This window comes from Gossypium raimondii, chromosome 1 (genome assembly GCF_025698545.1).
Source record: "Gossypium raimondii isolate GPD5lz chromosome 1, ASM2569854v1, whole genome shotgun sequence".
Taxonomy (NCBI): domain Eukaryota; kingdom Viridiplantae; phylum Streptophyta; class Magnoliopsida; order Malvales; family Malvaceae; genus Gossypium; species Gossypium raimondii.
The window spans coordinates 48,471,805-48,489,229 of record NC_068565.1 but is presented as its reverse complement, the minus strand read 5'-3'; the positions used below and the strand labels follow the sequence as shown (position 1 = coordinate 48,489,229).

At 32.7% G+C, this 17,425-nt stretch overlaps 3 protein-coding genes across 5 annotated transcripts; 1 reads left to right on the top strand and 2 right to left on the bottom strand.

Annotated features, from left to right (window-relative positions):
* Positions 1 to 178: 178 nt before the first annotated feature.
* On the bottom strand, positions 179 to 2,551 carry LOC105786230 (chaperone protein dnaJ 6). Its single transcript, XM_012612574.2, has 8 exons — positions 2,278 to 2,551; positions 1,898 to 1,996; positions 1,681 to 1,782; positions 1,389 to 1,448; positions 1,191 to 1,297; positions 1,020 to 1,102; positions 828 to 918; positions 179 to 733 (listed from the first exon to the last, which is right to left on the bottom strand). The coding sequence occupies exons 1-8, from the start codon at positions 2,371 to 2,373 to the stop codon at positions 529 to 531; spliced, it is 843 nt and encodes a 280-aa protein (XP_012468028.1). The 5' UTR covers positions 2,374 to 2,551; the 3' UTR covers positions 179 to 528.
* Positions 2,552 to 8,092: 5,541 nt separating this feature from the next.
* Positions 8,093 to 10,651, top strand: LOC105786229 (zinc finger A20 and AN1 domain-containing stress-associated protein 8). 2 transcript variants are annotated; one of them, XM_012612572.2, is made up of 3 exons: positions 8,093 to 8,241; positions 8,431 to 8,482; positions 9,768 to 10,651. In XM_012612572.2, the coding sequence occupies exon 3, from the start codon at positions 9,781 to 9,783 to the stop codon at positions 10,288 to 10,290; it is 510 nt and encodes a 169-aa protein (XP_012468026.1). In that variant the 5' UTR covers positions 8,093 to 8,241; positions 8,431 to 8,482; positions 9,768 to 9,780; the 3' UTR covers positions 10,291 to 10,651. The 2 variants fall into 2 exon arrangements, with proteins under 2 accessions (XP_012468026.1, XP_012468027.1); XM_012612573.2 differs by lacking the exon at positions 8,431 to 8,482 and having other exon boundaries at positions 8,136 to 8,241.
* A 909-nt stretch (positions 10,652 to 11,560) lies between these two features.
* Positions 11,561 to 16,254, bottom strand: LOC105786228 (transcription factor bHLH48). 2 transcript variants are annotated; one of them, XM_012612570.2, is made up of 7 exons: positions 15,487 to 16,254; positions 15,253 to 15,381; positions 15,076 to 15,141; positions 13,535 to 13,603; positions 12,965 to 13,036; positions 12,035 to 12,245; positions 11,561 to 11,861 (listed from the first exon to the last, which is right to left on the bottom strand). In XM_012612570.2, exons 1-7 carry the CDS (start codon positions 15,982 to 15,984, stop codon positions 11,821 to 11,823), a joined length of 1,086 nt encoding a protein of 361 aa, XP_012468024.1. In that variant the 5' UTR covers positions 15,985 to 16,254; the 3' UTR covers positions 11,561 to 11,820. The 2 variants fall into 2 exon arrangements, with proteins under 2 accessions (XP_012468024.1, XP_012468025.1); XM_012612571.2 differs by having other exon boundaries at positions 11,561 to 11,858; positions 15,487 to 16,253.
* Between the last annotated feature and the right edge of the window lie 1,171 nt (positions 16,255 to 17,425).

The window sequence follows — 17,425 nt, the reverse complement described above, 5'->3', positions numbered from 1 at the left end:
AAAATGGAAAGAGTGTAAAACACTCATTGGTGATAAAAAATATATAAATGTTGACCATCCTCTTGAAATACATATTCATTGGTAATATAAAACAAAAAAAAATGTGCATTATCCTTTACATAAGAAATGCATAATGTCTATTAAAATGTGAGCGAGAGGATTATTCACCATTAACGAGTTAACGAATGTAGCTTATGACCTTAGTTTTTGATAAGTAATATTGAATAAATATTTACAAAATGATAACGGGTATGGCAACCCGACCAAGTTGTTGACGGGTGTGGCAACCCAATCAGTAAACACAAGGATGATGGATGATGGGTGTGACGACTAGACTAGGTTGTGTTGTATAGTTAAAGCAAGCATGTTCATTACAAAGTAGATAACCTAAGGCAAATGCAAATGACTGTAACTAGAATACAAGGAAACATTCCATGTTTGTTTAGATAATTAATACAAGTTAGCCTTTTCCATAATTATCGCCATATTCATCGTTTCACAGAAACAACCCTAGAATAAGGCCTGATGTCACTTGTGCTTTGATTTGTTGGAGGCCTTTCGACTTTCAACTTTCCTCCTTGCAGCTTCAAATTCTTCCTCAGTAGGCTCAGAATCTGCGTTACCCCCATATTTGGACACCAATGTTGAAAACATGGAATCAAACCGGTCTTTCCTCTCACTTCTGCGCTGAGATATAATTGCAAGTAGATCTGATTCTGACTGTTTAACGGACCTGTTCAACACCGGTGAGAAAAAAGGGAAATACTTTAACATCAAAGTTGATTTATAGCTTTAAATGCAAGGAAAAGACCCAGCACAAGACTCACTTCTCCTTCCTTCTCAATGGACTGGTCGGTGGCTTCATTTCAGATACTTTGTTCGCCCATTTCCCGTAGGCTTTTGTTTCTTTCAGTTCCCCTAATAGCAAAAGAAAAAATGAAAATGCTATCACGGAAAAATCATCCATCAACTGAAAGTTGTAAGAACCAGGTAATAACTAAGCTCGAATGAAGGCTCACCGGCAGCTATTGCTTCATCAAGCAAATCCTTGAAACGGTGTGAATCAAGCTTAGGATCTGAACAAAGCATTGAACAGAAAAGCCTGTTGAGGGGACAAAAGATCAAATTTAATCAGGACAGGCTAAAGGGACAGAACACATACAGAGACATATACAAATTGCATCTCTTACTTATTCATATTGCCCTTGCACTTCTTATAAAGATCAAATAAATCTTTCTTCTCTGAGTCAGATCCCCTATAGTTCACTTCAAACTCTTCAATATCAGCCTCAGTGACCTGAGATTGATTAAACCGTCATGTTTTTAATGAACTAAAAGCCAATGTTCTAATGACATAAAAGGGAAGAAAAGTCAACAAAAGTAGCAACCTTTTTATACATAGCCCTGAAAAAGGTTTTCAAATTCTCAACAACATCTCCAGCAAGGTCCTGATAAACAAATAACAGAGAAAAGAGTTCAAAAAGGCTCAATTGATAAGGGAATAAACTCGACAAGATGGACAAGTTAAATTGAATTGTTTGTAATAACGATGGTAAGTCCAGTCCGACACAACTATGCTCAATATCACTTAAAATATTCCACTGAACGAGTGTTGGACATAAAGACTTGAAGCAAAATGAAGAGTCAGAACAATATAATCCTGAACTACATTTTACTCACAGCATCATCGACACAACCAGTTTGGTCATAGACGGCTCGTTTCTCCTCATCACCGAGAATGGATATCACCTTTTGCAATTGCTGAAATTTCTCTTTAGCTTCCTGTATAGATGAATGGAATCAAAATTTACCCTTATATTCTTCCATGAAAAATCCCACACACATGTATAGAAAACGAAACCTAAATTCAGAAAACAAATTAACTTGAGGCTTTTACCTCATCAGCAGGATTTTTATCAGGATGTAGTCTCAGGGCCAACTTATAATATGCTTTCTTAATCTCCTGCTGAGATGCCGTCTTTGCAACATTGAGAACCTACAAGCAATCCGCCGTTATTAAGCATCTTTGCTCAATTTTTTCATGGAAATGCCAATGGAACGATGCAATGAAAGTCACATCGAACCCACAATAAAATTGAAATCCCTGGTAGATACATAATTTAACCATTTCATTTAACTTGTTAATTCCAATCTAGGGCCAACAAATTACTTCACTAGAAAAGAATAAAATTAAAGAAACACTAGCTCCGTCGCAGGCAAAAATAACAGATAAACCCTAAATTCCAAATCCAAATAATGAAAAAATCCTAGAAATACCTCGTATAAGCTCTTTTCATTTGAAGAAGAGTGATTTTCCACCTCTACTTCCTCTTCTTCATCGCGTGAAACCCCAGAGTTCTTTCTCTTTCCCATTTTTAGCCCAAATCTAACAAAATAACAATTTTAAGTATTCTGAGTTCTAAAATTCTTCTTCTTTTTTTCGCCTCTTAAGCCAGAAGAAAGGAACTTTGGGTCTGGGAAGATTTTTGGTTTCTGAATTTATAGCGTAGGTTTTAGAATTTGATTCCTTCCCGCCATTTGGGTCTTTGCTTTCCCCATTTTCCCGCCAGTTGATGATATGCTGTGGACTGGGCTTAGGTAAAGGTCGATAAGAACACTGTATTGGCGCCGTTGATGACAGATGGGATCCACATGACTGATGAACTTCCAACATGGCCCAAACTTCCTTTCTTTTTCTTTTTTTTCACATTTATAATTAAATCACCCCAAATATTAAACAAACACATTTAAATTATTAGTAAATTTACATTTTAGTCTTTCAACTTTAAAAAGTTACAAAATGCTCATTAAATTATTTGAAAGTTTTTATTAAATCATTAAGCTATTCAAAAAAAAATTATTTAAGTCACTTGGTTGTTAAGGTCTTTTTAAGCTTGATTAACGAGCTTTAAGTGATAATTTGACTATCAGTACGGTGAATTAATACCCATTGATGAATGGAAGAACATACATTAGATCCAAGTCGATCTAATGATCGATGTTAGAAATCAAAGAATAAAATTGTTTGGATTTTCATTTGCAGATTGGTGATGTTTAAAGTGTTCATAAATAAAAAATGAACTTTAGAAAAGAATTAGAATGAGAGGTTTTGATTGGTACAAGTGATGCGAATAAAAGATGTCATAGAACAACGATTTTAATAACTTAGTGACTTAAATAAAAAACTTTTGAATAGATCAATGACCATTTTGTAACTTTTTAAAATTAAATAACTTAGATGTAAACTTACTAATAATTTAGAGACCCTGAGTGAATTTACCAAATAGTATATCATTGTTAACTCTTGTTTTTTCTTTGGAATACCAACTCTCAAACTTTGAACCTTAATGCAAATGCCTAAACACATAGCCTTCAAGGATAAGGGAGAGATGTTAAATCATTGTTAACTTACATACGTTCCATGTGTGATTCGAATCATGTCACGAATTTTTAAGATGAACGCTCAAACTATTAGACCAAAAGTTAGAGTTATACTATTAGGATTTTTATTATTTGACATTTGAATCTTTTTACCTTTTCTAAAATGGTTAATTTGAAAGTCACATGTTTTTACAACACCTTTAAAACGCATTTTTGTTTCCTCTAATTTAAAGATGGAAAATGGGAATGGATTATGAATAAAAATAAATTCTATATAAATAATTATTGTCACTGGAGGTGTTTGTAGGTCGGACCGAGTTTAAGTATAATATTAATACGCTTTATGTTTGTCCTAACTCGACTCAACTAGGAATGTGAGTCTAAAATTTTGCTCAAACCCAACCATATTTGTAAATGGTCAACCCAAATCTATTTTAGGCTGATTCGTATTTCTTTTATAAATTTTTAAAAAACTTATATTAATATTAATTTAATATCTAATAATTTTATATATTTTTAATTTATTATAATTTTATATACATGCATCTTGATTTTTAAATATTTATATTATCTGTATTATTTATTCGATGCACCGTCAATGAATAATAATATAACACACACCATTAAAATTAGACAAAAAAACATGAAGGTTTATAAATAAATACTAATAGTTTTATTTAAAGGTAATTAACCATTAATCCTAACTATCATTAATAAATATTAATAACTCCCAATTTAGGCTCTTAAGTTTAGGGTTTCAAGTTTAGGTTTAAGAGTTTTAGCATTTATGTATAATTAATTATTATATAATTATGTTTAAAATAAGTTATTAATATTTATTTATAGGTTAAAATATGCTATAAGTCCTTGTAAAATTAGGAATTTAGTCATTGTACTTTTATCTCATGGAATTTAGTCTTTCTATTTTTGATTTCAAAATTCAGTCCAACTGTTAACACTTGTTAAATTTTTTAATTAAATTTGTTGGTATGACAATTTTGAAGTAAAAAATCATTTGGTAGCCATGTAATTAAAAATAACATTGTAATCAACTTAAATTTATCAAAATAATAATAATAATGTTAACAGTTAGACTTGAATTTTGAAATCGAAAAGTAGGACTAAATTCCACAAAATAAAACTACAAGGAATAGATTCCTATTTTTCAAAAAGTACAAGGACTTGTAGCACATTTTAACCTTATTTAAAAGCCCTCCATTATTTTTTGTTTTATTTAATGATGGGATGTTATGTTATTATTCATTGATGATGCATGAGATTTATGTATTGACAATGTATCAAATATTCTCCCATTATATATTATTATAGGTTTAGTTTTTAACACCCCGCTCCCGACCTGATCACCAAATTTGAGACATGAGATGTCACATTCGTTATCCAAGCAACTACGATGTCATTTCAATATTCTGTGATATAAATTATACAAACAATTAAATATTATATATTCCAAAAACATTATTTAATCAAATTTGCATTATGAGTAAGCTTATGAAAGCTCTCATACTAATCTGATGATGAATGAGGAACTAAAGTGTAAGAATTACATAATTTAGGGGGTAATGTTGCGACATTAAAGACAAGAAATTGACATTGCGACTTCAATAGGGGAACATCGCGACCTTGAGGATAGGGGATTTGATGTCGCGACCCTAGTAGGGGAGAATCACGACTATGAAAACAGAAGCTCGATGTCGTGACACTGGTAAAGGAGTATCGTGACTCTAAAGGCAGTTTCCCCCAAATTTTTACATAATTCTTCTCCAATTTGCCAAGTACAAATATCAAAGGGTCTATGTGACCCAATAACTCAACAACAATGCAAATTAGGTATTAGTTTAAATACCAAACTACCATACTTGACACATCAAGCATCTATCAACATGTGATCGTAAATACATAATACTTTCGTTTACTCGACCAACAAGGAAGAACTCCATCACAAGTATAACATGACCAAATTGGTATGAAACATTAACTCACTAGAAATATATATATACTTAACATCACTCATGCAGACATGCTTAAAATGTAAACCTTTCTATCATTTGTACCAATATGGCTGAATCTAAGAACCAACTCAAAATTTAGGTACATGCCACTTGCAATTAACATAACAAAATGTACGAATTTGCTAAGTCGAAAATTGATTTTGGATGCTTCTAATCACCTTGTGACTTTGAAAGCTACAGTACTTGTGCATGGAAATAAACAAACAATACGTTGAACAATAGGACTCAGTAGTACTTTCATGATTTAAATAACTAATAAATAGAAACAATATATCAATTCAATCATGATTCATCTATCAACTAAATCAATTTTCATTTTCATGTCTAAATTGCATAGCCCGATACCAAAATTCATTTGACATTTTATTCATAAACACATAATTTATTTTATCATCATATCTCAATTTCATATATGGCATAGCATACTAGAAATCCATTCATTTATTATTTCTATCTTGAATCCATAGATTCGTTTCATATCCTTATGGCCCTTAGGGCTCGTTTTAATTGGTTCGTATGATCTTTCACATGCCATATTTAATTACTTTAAAAGTAACATACAAGATACAACATTCAAAATTGATATTGATATTGATATTTCATATTAAATATCATATAACATGGTATGTGTCATAATCTCTATTAACCGGACATAGACTCAAAATGGATACATGGATCATCTAACCATCACACCAATATATCTGGCACTTAAGGGTGTTCAAACTTCGGTTAAAATCGAATTAAAAACCGAATCAATCTAATTTGGTTAATCGGTCAGTTAATTGATCTAGTTCGGTCAGAAATCGGTTAAAGGTTTTTTGGAATTTTAGTTAACAGTTAATTCAGTTTGAAATCGGGTAATTAATCGAATTAACTATACTTAATAAATAATATTATATATTATATGTATTAGGCTATTACTAATTTGATTAATTCAGTCAAATAAACATTACCAATTTAATTTTTTATATGTTTTATACTTGTTTTAACAAAAAAAATTAAATTTCAATTAATTGTTTTTAAAAAAAGTTTGGTTTGATTAACAGTTAAAGGACTAAAAAGTTTGGTTAATACTAGTCCAGTTCGGTATGTTTGAAGTATAGTTTGTGCTCCGTGCCTCATCGGTATGAACCGAAGTAAAATGTGCTCTACACCTCATAAGAATGTTTGAAGTATAGTATGCGCTTCATGCCTCATCGATATAAATTGAAGTATACCTGTACACTAATCCTAAGGCATGCCAACTATATTCGACTTTGCCTGAGATAGTTAATAGGGTAATCAATGTTCCAAACATATATATATTCACAATCACATATCATAGTTTCATATAATACTCATTTATACCATGCTCATCTCGATTCAATTCACAACATCCATATCATTATATACAAATCGAATCATGAGACAAGTAAGTTGTAACAAGACATATATATTGAATTCAAATCATGAAAGTACAAACTGTATCAGCTACTCGTCTACAACTCTCGCCTTTCCTTTCTTTCGGGACGACTCGACGTTGTCTTTAGCTACGCACGATAATTCATCTATAGAATCGATATTAGTTTTCACCCTACCACATGAAAATTACATAATCAAACATAGTTTGCATTTCACTCATTTTAGTCGCTATATCTGAAATACTCATATTGTTTGATATTTAACATCAAATCAAATCTAATTTCATATTCTCCCATTAGGGACCTTATATTTCTAATCTACAACATAAATTTTCAACAATTTTAATTTATTCAATTCAATCCATAATGTCTCAAAACTACTAAATTGCTTAATTGAATTTCTAATCAATTCCAACACTTTTTCTACTTTTCAACTTAGTCCTAATAATTGACAAATCTAAAGCATTCGTAAGCTCAATCAAACTTAGATGATCATAAAAACATAAAAAATCAAAGAAAATACTTAAGTACCTTAAAGAATTTTGGACCAAATTGTTAAAAAAAAACAAAAGAGAAAATTCTTTCTTTTCTTCCTATTTGGACGGTGCAAGATTTTTCCCTCCACTACTTGATATTTATACCAAGATTGATGTTTTAATTAACTTAATTAATCACGATCAATTTACTAAATTAAGACATATACTTCTTTATTAATTATGATTATGAAACTAAGTGGATATTATCATCATTTTCCATTATCTCATAAGAAACAATGGTTTAAAACCATTTAGGTCCCTTAGTTAATTACCAATTAGGTCCTCAAGCATTTTTAAATTACAATTCAATAACTATTGGACTTAAGTTGATTTCTGAATTGAACTCTAAATTATATTTTTAACACCATCTAAAATTAAATTATTACAAATTTTAAATATTATAAATTATATTCAAATTCGAGCCTGACCCATATATTAACCAAGTCTAATTTTTCAATTAAAATTTATTTTTTGAACTTTTGGGTCACCTTTGAACTTACCAAAATATCTGATTGATGAACATGTCTAATATTCATAAATGTATGATGAGACCCAAAATGGAAAGATATTAGGGCTCGGATACGTCCCAAAATAGAAAAGCTAGATTCATCTCAAAATTCCAAAATGGTCCATTCCTTCCTAAACCAAAAAGGAATATGATAAACATATAACCAAGGGTAGAACTGTAAACGTAGCCTTTCCGAAGGGCAATGTGTCAGTGAAAAGCGTCGCGTGGCAGCAAAAAGGCTATACGAGAAAGCTTTTAAATAAAAGGAAAAAAGAAAAGTGATAATTATTTTTAAAAAAATCCTCCTAAAAAAGAAAAAGAAAAAATCACCCGCAGTTTCTCTTTCTCCTATCAGTTTCGTTACATAATATATCTCTTCGATTAAAGTAAGAGCTCTCTGTTTTCTTTTTTTTTTTAAATGATGATATAAATTCTTACCTTTTTTCTTAATTTTTTATTTTAAAAATAAATTTTGTTTGGTTGAAATTAGATGTGAAGAAAGAGATTATGTTTTATTTTATTTTGTATTAAAATTGTAATTTTTTTTTTATGTGTATGTATTCTGCATGAGACAGGAATCGCTGGGTTCGATTTTGTCAGACAAGATCGGCCAAATTAAGATATCAGGCAAGGAATTTTCTTGATTAAGGGTTTTCTTCCCCTTTTTTTACGTCCTTTTAAAGCTTAATTCTTGAAAAAAAAAGAGATAATTTAGGTTTTGTTTTCATCTGGTTGTACTTGATCTGGGTCAATTGGGTGTTTAGGGTTTTTGCTAAAAAAAATTGAATTTTTAAGAGGAACTAGAAATTTGTTTGCTGTTGCTGGCTGCTTACTAAGAATTTTTAGTGTAAATCGAGATCAATTTATGTATTTTTAATTACGAGCTAGAGGACACTGGATTATCTGCTTCCTTTTGAGACTAATTATATTCATGATGATATAGGGGGAAGTGCCTTAGCTTAAGTCTGCGTAATTGAACTAATTTTCTCTATTGCTATCGGGCAGTTATTGCCTTTTAACAATGGCAAAAATGTTTTTGTTCTATGATTGTGAGAGACTCAGAGCCAATCTACACCCAATATACTAATTGTGCAGCATATGCACGGCTTAACATTAGATATAATGGATATGGTTGCAAACATGTCGGTTCTGGGAATGTATTTTGGAACTTATGGTCAATTGAAAGCCTATATTCCTAACTTCAGCTTGTTATCATGCTAAACTGATTTAAACAAAGGATGCTTTATATTATATATATGTGTGTATGTATCTATCATTGGTATTGGCAACTCCATGATGTTCTCTCTCTAATATGTTTGCTTATTGGATGTGTTGCTCGGACTTTATTTATTTTTAATGAACTGGTGTTGGAAACAGTTTTGGACATGGGTTTAGGGATGTGACCCTCCGAGGGCCCACCAAATATATGGAAAATCTTAGGAAAAATTGAACATTCCTATGTTATCCGGCACAAACCCAAGTAACATAGCTTCTTGGTTTATTGATGTTCATACATCCTACTTTCTGCCCATACCTGTTATTCAACATTTTCCCTTTGATTGGTATTATTATCAGCTGATGCGGTGTTGTTCCTTTAATGGTTATGTTGTAAGTAAACTAATTATCTTCAATTTCGCATCACCTGAGATCGCTACAATTAGTAATGATAGTTATGTCTGGTCTCTGGTGCACTGTTGATTGATGAATCATGATGGAGATAGTTAGTCCTTGGTATGAGTTCTTATCAAGTAAAATGATCTTTTACATGCTTAATATGTGCTTATGTCCGTTTATTGATATCCATCTTTTGGAGTTGAATCATTTTGTGGTTCTTCCTCTCTTCCTTCTGCTCTTATTTTCTTGAGTTCCTCCTTTATTTTGGGTTATTGGTAGTAAGGTGGTTTTGTTGCAGGAGATTAGAGAAGATGGACCCTCTTGATGAGACGGGCCGCCAAGCTTCAGAAGGCCCCATCCTGTGTGTTAATAACTGTGGTTTCTTTGGAAGTGCGGCTACCATGAATATGTGCTCCAAATGTCACAAGGCAATGATCCTGAAGCAGGAACAGGCACAACTCGTAGCATCATCCATCGATAGCATTGTTAATGGCAGCACTAGCGGGAATGGTAAGGAACCATCTGTTGCTGCTGCTTTGGCTGTGCAATGTGGAAATTTTGGGTCAAAAATTGAATCATCCATCGATCCATCCCATATGACCTTCAGTGGGATGAAAACAAAAGAGGGTCCCAACAGGTGTAATGCATGCCACAAGCGTGTTGGTTTGACAGGATTTAGCTGCAAGTGTGGAAACATCTTCTGTGCAGCGCATAGGTACTCCGACAAACACAACTGTCCTTTCGATTATAGGACAGCCGCCCGCGATGCTATTGCTAAAGCCAACCCCGTAGTGAGGGCTGAGAAACTTGATAAAATCTAAAAAGAGTCGAGGATGAAGGTGAAGGTGAAGGTGAAGAATTGTGTAATGAAGTATGGGGTTTATGGTCCTACCCATTGTGTCGTCAGCTCATCATAGTGAAGGTTTATTTAAAGTTGGGTGCTTTGTCTCATTAGGTGTCCCCTTTGATTTGATATAAAAAACAAGTTGGAAAGTGGATAATAGGGAGGACACCATTGCAGTGTAAGGAAAGTCTATATTCCTTGTCAATTTGTTGGCGATACATTTAAGTTCGCCCCTGTTTGTAAGTCTTTGTTTGTGCTGGTTTGATGGAACAATCGATATGATCGCCTTGTAATGCTTCTTTTCATATGCACTTCTTTCTTCTGGTAGCACCCATAAATATGGCATTGTTGAGAAATTTGAACCATATAAGAAAACCATACCCCATCATTTTATGTTAGACACACTACCATTTTATCATGTAGTTTCAACATATTATAAATGGTTAGTTCCATACTGCAAACTAAGTCAACATTATAGAAAATTTCACTCCTTGTATTCGAAATCAAATTACAATTAGGGTGGGTTTGGATGGGCGATTGGGTGCGGTGCAGTGCGTTTAACTTACTTTTTGTCTCACGCTACAGTATCGGTACTGTATCTAATCTCACCGCCACGTTATTTTTACACTAACCGCAGGTAAACGCACCGCTCATCCAAACTCACCTTTAGTCTCTTTTACTCAAAAAAATAAAAAATAAAAAAATTAATTTTTATATGTTAAATTAAAGATTAAATTGATCTTTTTTATTAAAAAATTGTTAATTTATATTGTTAAAAATTGACGTAATTAACGAGATAACTAGACAATGACACATGACGTGTCATGTGCACTTCATACTGATGTACAAGGACCATTTTTAATAATAGAAATGGGAGGAAATTTTAACTTATTCCTTGATCTTATGTATTAAGACTAATTTACCTATTTTTTAAGTAGAAAGGATAAAATACAATTCAACTCTTAATAGAAGAACCTCCATGGTACTTTTACCCACTTTTCAACACGTCGTAGTACAATGACAGTGAAAGGATTTGATTAGATGATAAGGATACTAAATATAACATTTTTAGCAAGCATGGTAATCAGAATTGGAGCTGGACCAGCCATTTATGTTCTTCTTTGTTGCCCTTTGCTATAGAAAAATAATCTGAAAATTTGAGTTTGTTAAAGCTGAATTCTACAATTCTGATGAGTGAGAACAAAAAGAAACTAACAATTCAACAGAAACTAATTAATAATAATGTCTTAAAAATTAAAAAGTATCAGATTGAATAACCCAGAGTTGGAAATAGTATTTATATAATACAAGATATATTGAATCCAGTCATGAGAAATAAAAAGGGTTTCCATTTGACTCGGGTAAATACAAGACATGGAAACCTACAGATAAATGGTGAGGCCTTTCCTCTACTTCTTGATAGTTTCTAATTTCCGATATATCTACAACACTAGCAACCATTAAAACAAATTTTCCATAAATCTAAACCTTGGGGCTTCTTCAGGCTTCATAACTCCATTTTCAGTTGATTTGCATGCAATGTTGCTGCTGCACCAAAGTTGCAATACAAGTTATTCTTATTTTCAGTTTACTTGAGATTAGAAGAACTTTATATAAACCCATGATATGAATCAAAAAGTTATGACTAATATCCAACTTGATAAAATGTTACGGCGCGGTTCGCATATTTACTAATTATAATACTTAGAAAGTAATCTTACCTGAATTTGCTGACGAGTCATAACTTAAAAGTGAGTTCTCCAGAGTAACGTAATTATTGCAGACTTCTTCTCTTCCCCAAATAGGCTGCTTAAGTGTATCAAAATGCCACTGGTGCTGAAACTGTTGTCTGTATCCATTGACTTGAACGTCAGGCCACATCAGAGGTGTAACCAAGCTGGGGAAGTTACCACCATCCATAGTAGATCCACTCTTCACATAATAAAATATTACTGGACATGTTAGTGGAAACTTTCTGGTCACTAAAATCAATAGTTACTTAATGTGCTACTGTGTAAATGGAACACTGTGTAGATGGTTATTCCAGCATAATCTCTTGTAAAGTTAATTTATGAGCTTGACAAGTTATTTCACTAGCAAAAGAGTAATTTACTAGATCTATTTCAGTAATTTTCATTGAACGTGTTCTGCTAAGAGGCATTGTATAGTAATTGCCTGCAATCATGGGCCTTCATGTGTGGACCCACTATTCTGATTTTCCATTGAAATGACTACATCTTCATTCAGTTGACTGGCAGCCATTGTTCCCATCTAAACATTAATGAATGGTTGACGGCATATATAGGTGGATGGAAGATGGTGGTCCAGACATGATCCACTGCCCTCTAAATATTAATGAGGAACAGTCTTTTAAGAAATTGGGTAGGAATCCAGTGGAAGAAACCATGTAATAAAGTGTATACCTGTTAGGCTTTACCGATCTACATAACAAGCTCATAAACAACAATCCTGGAATGAAAAAAGAATTTTTCATGAAACTTTTGCCATATAAGTCCTCGGGAGGAACATATCAGTAGCTCAGTATAAAAACTTGGCAGAGCTACTTGTTATGTGAGCGGGAAGAATCACCAGAAGGCTTTCAATTTCCAACTTTATATTAGACATTCAAAACAAAGGTGCCTGATACTTACTTCTGGTGTGAATAAACTATCGAGGTTGAAATCAATTCTTGGGTTCACTGTTGCTAGTCTCATTGATAAGAACTGCAAGCAAAGAAATTAGTTAGAAGAATCAGATCATAAAACCACAGGAAAATGCAGGTGATAAAAATGCCAGCCTAGCAGGACCTTCGCCAAATTTTACAAATGTTTCATGTTATGGTTAGGAAGCAATGCAAACACTTCTATTCAACCAACAAAGGATGTCAACAAGAAGCACCAAAAGAAAAACCAACATTTTAAGGATTGCAGAAAACAAAAAATATCCACAGAAAGAGCCCTCCATGAAATTGATGATACACACCTAAAACTCTTGGCACATATTTAATATGATTAATCTCAAGTCAGATTGACATCTATGATCATTTGAAAGTGATTTGATAGGGGCCTATCCAGTGGCCAAGTTTTTTTTTTTTTTCCCTATACCCTCTTAGTTCAGTTGTGTTGCTTAAGATCATGTCTTGAATTCATTGTGTTACAACTTTAAACCTTCTTGCATCTAAGAGAAAAAAATATCCAATGCTTGAAATGCACAATTCTTACCTCCACTTGACGTTGTAGAGACTGCACATGGTTGATGATTTCATCCAAAACCAATGCTGTACCAGAAATCTGTGGCACACGGTATTTCTCGGATCTCAAATAGTCATCAAAATAGATGAATTCGATTTGCATTCTAAAGAAATTCAAACTACAAGGGCTTTTCAGAGCAATCAACTTCTTGATCCTAAAGCTTTTGAAAACAAAAATGTAGTTACCAAAGCTCTAGGTACTGGCTCCCTATAAAATAATTTAATAATGTAACAAATACCAAGAAGACACCCACCATTTGGACTTTTCATTTATTGTTCTTGGAACTGCAGAAAACAAATTTGTATAGGCCATAATAAGGAGCATTACTCCGTCTACATGGATGCACTGAGTGAAAAGATGGTCTAATTCATTCAAATGTTGTAAAAGAAAAGAAAAAAAAAACTGCAAAAAGGCCAAAGAGCAAGAAGCCACCTCATTTGAAGCATATAAGTTCGAGACATACAGACATCCACCTAGAAAATGATTGTTTGGAAATTAGGACTTCAAATTTCAGAAGACCTCCTCTAAGACAGAAATTTAAAGCTAATTAGAAGCATAAACATGTCCAGTCACCCAAAGGATGCAATGTAAATGCATCAATTTAGAAGCAATTAAAATCAACAATTTTTATCCCAACAGTTCGGCATCTCTCACCCTATCAACCATTAAAGAAATCACGACTTTTTTTCTTAGAAAAGGATGGTTGTTAACAGGTTTTCTCACCTAGTCTTTACTGAATTGTGGTCCCTTGACGAAGAAAAGGCACCAGAAACTGACTCAGAGCTGCTTTCACTTGTTAAAAAGATATTGTGAAATGTTAAGGGATAACTTAAGATTATACTTTGAACAATTAAATCAATTCTACATGGACTATCAAATTAAGTCCCCGTGTAGTTGGGCAGGCATTTGACATATAAAAGACATTTTCTTTTGTCATCCCCCTTCTACATAACCCATAGAGGACAGATACACAGCTTGAACTAGAAGCAAGCAACTACTCTCCATCAATGAAATGGGACCCCATAAAGACATTTAATCCAACAAGCACTAGGCATGTCTACTGAGCACTTCATGGTAACATCCAGCTAGCATTCCCACATCGACAATTGTCGGAGGCTAAAATTGTCATTTTACTATAACTATACAAATCACATACATAATTCAAAATCTAAAAACATAAATTCAAAAGATTTGATTAAAACTAGAAAATCTAGCTTTCAATATTACTAACTTCACCAAAACAGCAACGAAATTGCGCTCGAAAAGACAAACTTAACCTCAAAAGGGACTTCTAACAAACCCTCCCCCACAATGGAAAACCAGCTAAAATATTAAAGCAACTTGAGCTACAAAAGGTCAATTACTTTTGAGTGCAAAAGGTGACAAGGACAAAACCGTTACTAAAGAAAAGTAATCTAAAGATGTAATACCCCATTAAGATAGATATTCTTAATATAATCACAAAATCCAAATAAAATCATTAATTAACTAATTAATCCAACAGAACTGACCTTATTGCATCCAGGTACCAACTCCTGTAGTAGCTTCATTCGTGCATTAATCTTCTCTCTTCTTGCCTGTATTAAACACCAAAATTATTAGCTTAATAAGAAAAAAAAAAAGAAAAAGAAAGAAATGCTAATAAGCAAAACTAATTAAGGAGTCAATTATGGAAATTCGTAAATTACTCTCTCTGCTAAGCTATGGCTATCGGTTGCTTGTCCCCGGCGAGCTCTAACATGAACGTAAGGCAGTTTCTCGGCGTCCTCTAATCTCTCATTTGTTGCAGTTTTGCTTTTCTTTGTTGACCCTTTAACCTGAAAATACTCGGAGAACAAATTAATCAAAATTTTACCAAAAATGGAAAACCCCAGAAACCCTTGATCAAAATTTTCCTTTTTTTTTTTTTTTTGGTTTTCTACCTTCTTTTCTCGATCTTTCCGCTTGATATTCCGGTTCTCCACCGTTGGATCAGACACCAACGGCAGGGATGACGCGGTTTCCGCCGGCTCACTCTTTACCGCCTTCTCAAGATTCGCGCTTGAATTTTTCGACGTCATTTCAGGCGAGTTGCTCTTCTCATTCTTGTTGTTACCTTCTCCAGAAAACACAGAGAACCTTGCATCTTTTTGAATCAAACCAGTATTAGAAGGAAAATGGAAGCTGCCTTTGAAATCTTCAACGTTCGGAGCCGAAGCAACTATGAGCTTCACCGACTCGGGAGAGTGAAGAAGCTCAACGACTTGTGTAGCCGGTAGTTCAAGTAGAGCCGTGAAGGAACTAGCATTATCAGTTGCCGGAGCCGAAATCAAACGGTGGATTTCGTCGGTAAATTGGAGTGACTCGAATGCCGCAACTTCTCCCCCATCCGGCACCGTTACATTAGATCTGGTTTCCGTCGTCCCTGCGTTTGACTCCATGTGAAAGACGAGAAAAGAACTACCCAATGTTGAAAGAAAAATAATACCCAGCTCAATTTCTTGAACATAAAATGTACCCACTTGGTTAGTTGAACCCAATTTTGAGTCTTCCGAGCTTTGAAAAGAATAGTCAAAGAAAGCTTTGATTAGTTTCTTCAATGGCGGTAAGGGGAAGCTAAAAAAAATGAGTTTAAATGTCTTCTGCGAGAGAGTTTGTTGCTCTGCAAAAGAGGTTACTTCTCAGCTATTTCAAGTATAGGGAAAGCAACGTTGCAGGGCCATTTTGGTTTATTAATAATATTAATAAAAAGCAAATTTTAAAATAGATTAAATTATTAAAAAAACTATTTTTTAAAAAAATTACAGAAATAGATCAATTTTTAAAAAATTTACGAAAATTGGCCGATTTTGGTAAAACACTTCTATGAAAATCAGAAAAAATGTTTTAAAAATTGCTTAAAGAAATAAAGAAAATGAGATTTTAGCTTTCTATATATATATATATATATGTATATATCACAATTTAAGAAAACAATCAAACATTATCTAGAAACAAACTCCAAACCTATTCATGAGGCAATACATAAACATATCTCATATCCCTCGTTGCTTAAGAAAATAAGGGAAATGATACTTTAGGACTATATAAAAGTTTGTTTTTGTAAATTACATCTCCGCATTAATAGGTGGCACCAAAAATTTTAAAAAAATTGGTGGTGCCACTTTTAGTATTGGAAACATTTCTAATTGAAAGCGTTTTACCAAAATCGGTCTATTTCTATAAATTTTTTTTAAAATGTCTTTTTTGGTAATTTAGTCTCTCAAATAATGTACATTTATTCATTTTTGTTTATATTTTGATGAAATTATTTAAAAGTTTTCATTTCAATTATTGAGATGTTAAATCGTTGTTGTATGACTTTTTCTATTCGCACACCAATTGAAAGCTCTCATTTCACTTTTCTTCTACATGTCAATTCTTGTTTAAGAAACAAATTTGAACGTTATCAATTTGTAAACTAAAATCCAAACAACTTTCTTCTCTAGTCTCCAACACCGACCTTCAGACCACTTATATCTGAGCTATGTTCTACTTGTTAATGGGTACTGATTCGCCATACAAATTGTCAAATCGTCTCTTACAGTTTAAAAAAAATTCACAGCTTAGTGAATTAATAAAAACTTTTGAATAGTTTAATGCCTTAAATGAAAATTTTCGAATATTTTAGTGACTGTTTTATAACTTCGTATAAGTATATATATTATTTTATTATATAAACTCTTTCAAAAAATTATATTTTATTTTACTTTAAGTTAGAGTCATTTTAAATTTAATGATTTTAATCAAATTATGATTAAACATATTTTTAATTTTTTATAATTAAATTGAGTTGAATTTGATTTTTGATTTTTGATTTTTTATTCAAAGGTAAATTAAAAT

Bases quoted from the DNA above. Each gene is read 5' to 3' on its own strand.
- LOC105786230 (XM_012612574.2), bottom strand. From the start codon at position 2,373: ATGGGAAAGAGAAAGAACTCTGGGGTTTCACGCGATGAAGAAGAGGAA. The intron at 1,997-2,277 runs GTATTTCTAGGA...GATTGCTTGTAG, and splicing joins ATGAAAAGAGCTTATACGAG to GTTCTCAATGTTGCAAAGAC. The intron at 1,449-1,680 runs GTGAGTAAAATG...TTTGTTTATCAG, and splicing joins CTGGTTGTGTCGATGATGCT to GACCTTGCTGGAGATGTTGT.
- LOC105786229 (XM_012612572.2), top strand. From the start codon at position 9,781: ATGGACCCTCTTGATGAGACGGGCCGCCAAGCTTCAGAAGGCCCCATC.
- LOC105786228 (XM_012612570.2), bottom strand. From the start codon at position 15,984: ATGGAGTCAAACGCAGGGACGACGGAAACCAGATCTAATGTAACGGTG. The intron at 13,604-15,075 runs GTCAGTTCTGTT...CGTGTGCCACAG, and splicing joins TGGTACCTGGATGCAATAAG to ATTTCTGGTACAGCATTGGT. The intron at 12,246-12,964 runs GTAAGTATCAGG...TATTATGTGAAG, and splicing joins ATAGTTTATTCACACCAGAA to AGTGGATCTACTATGGATGG.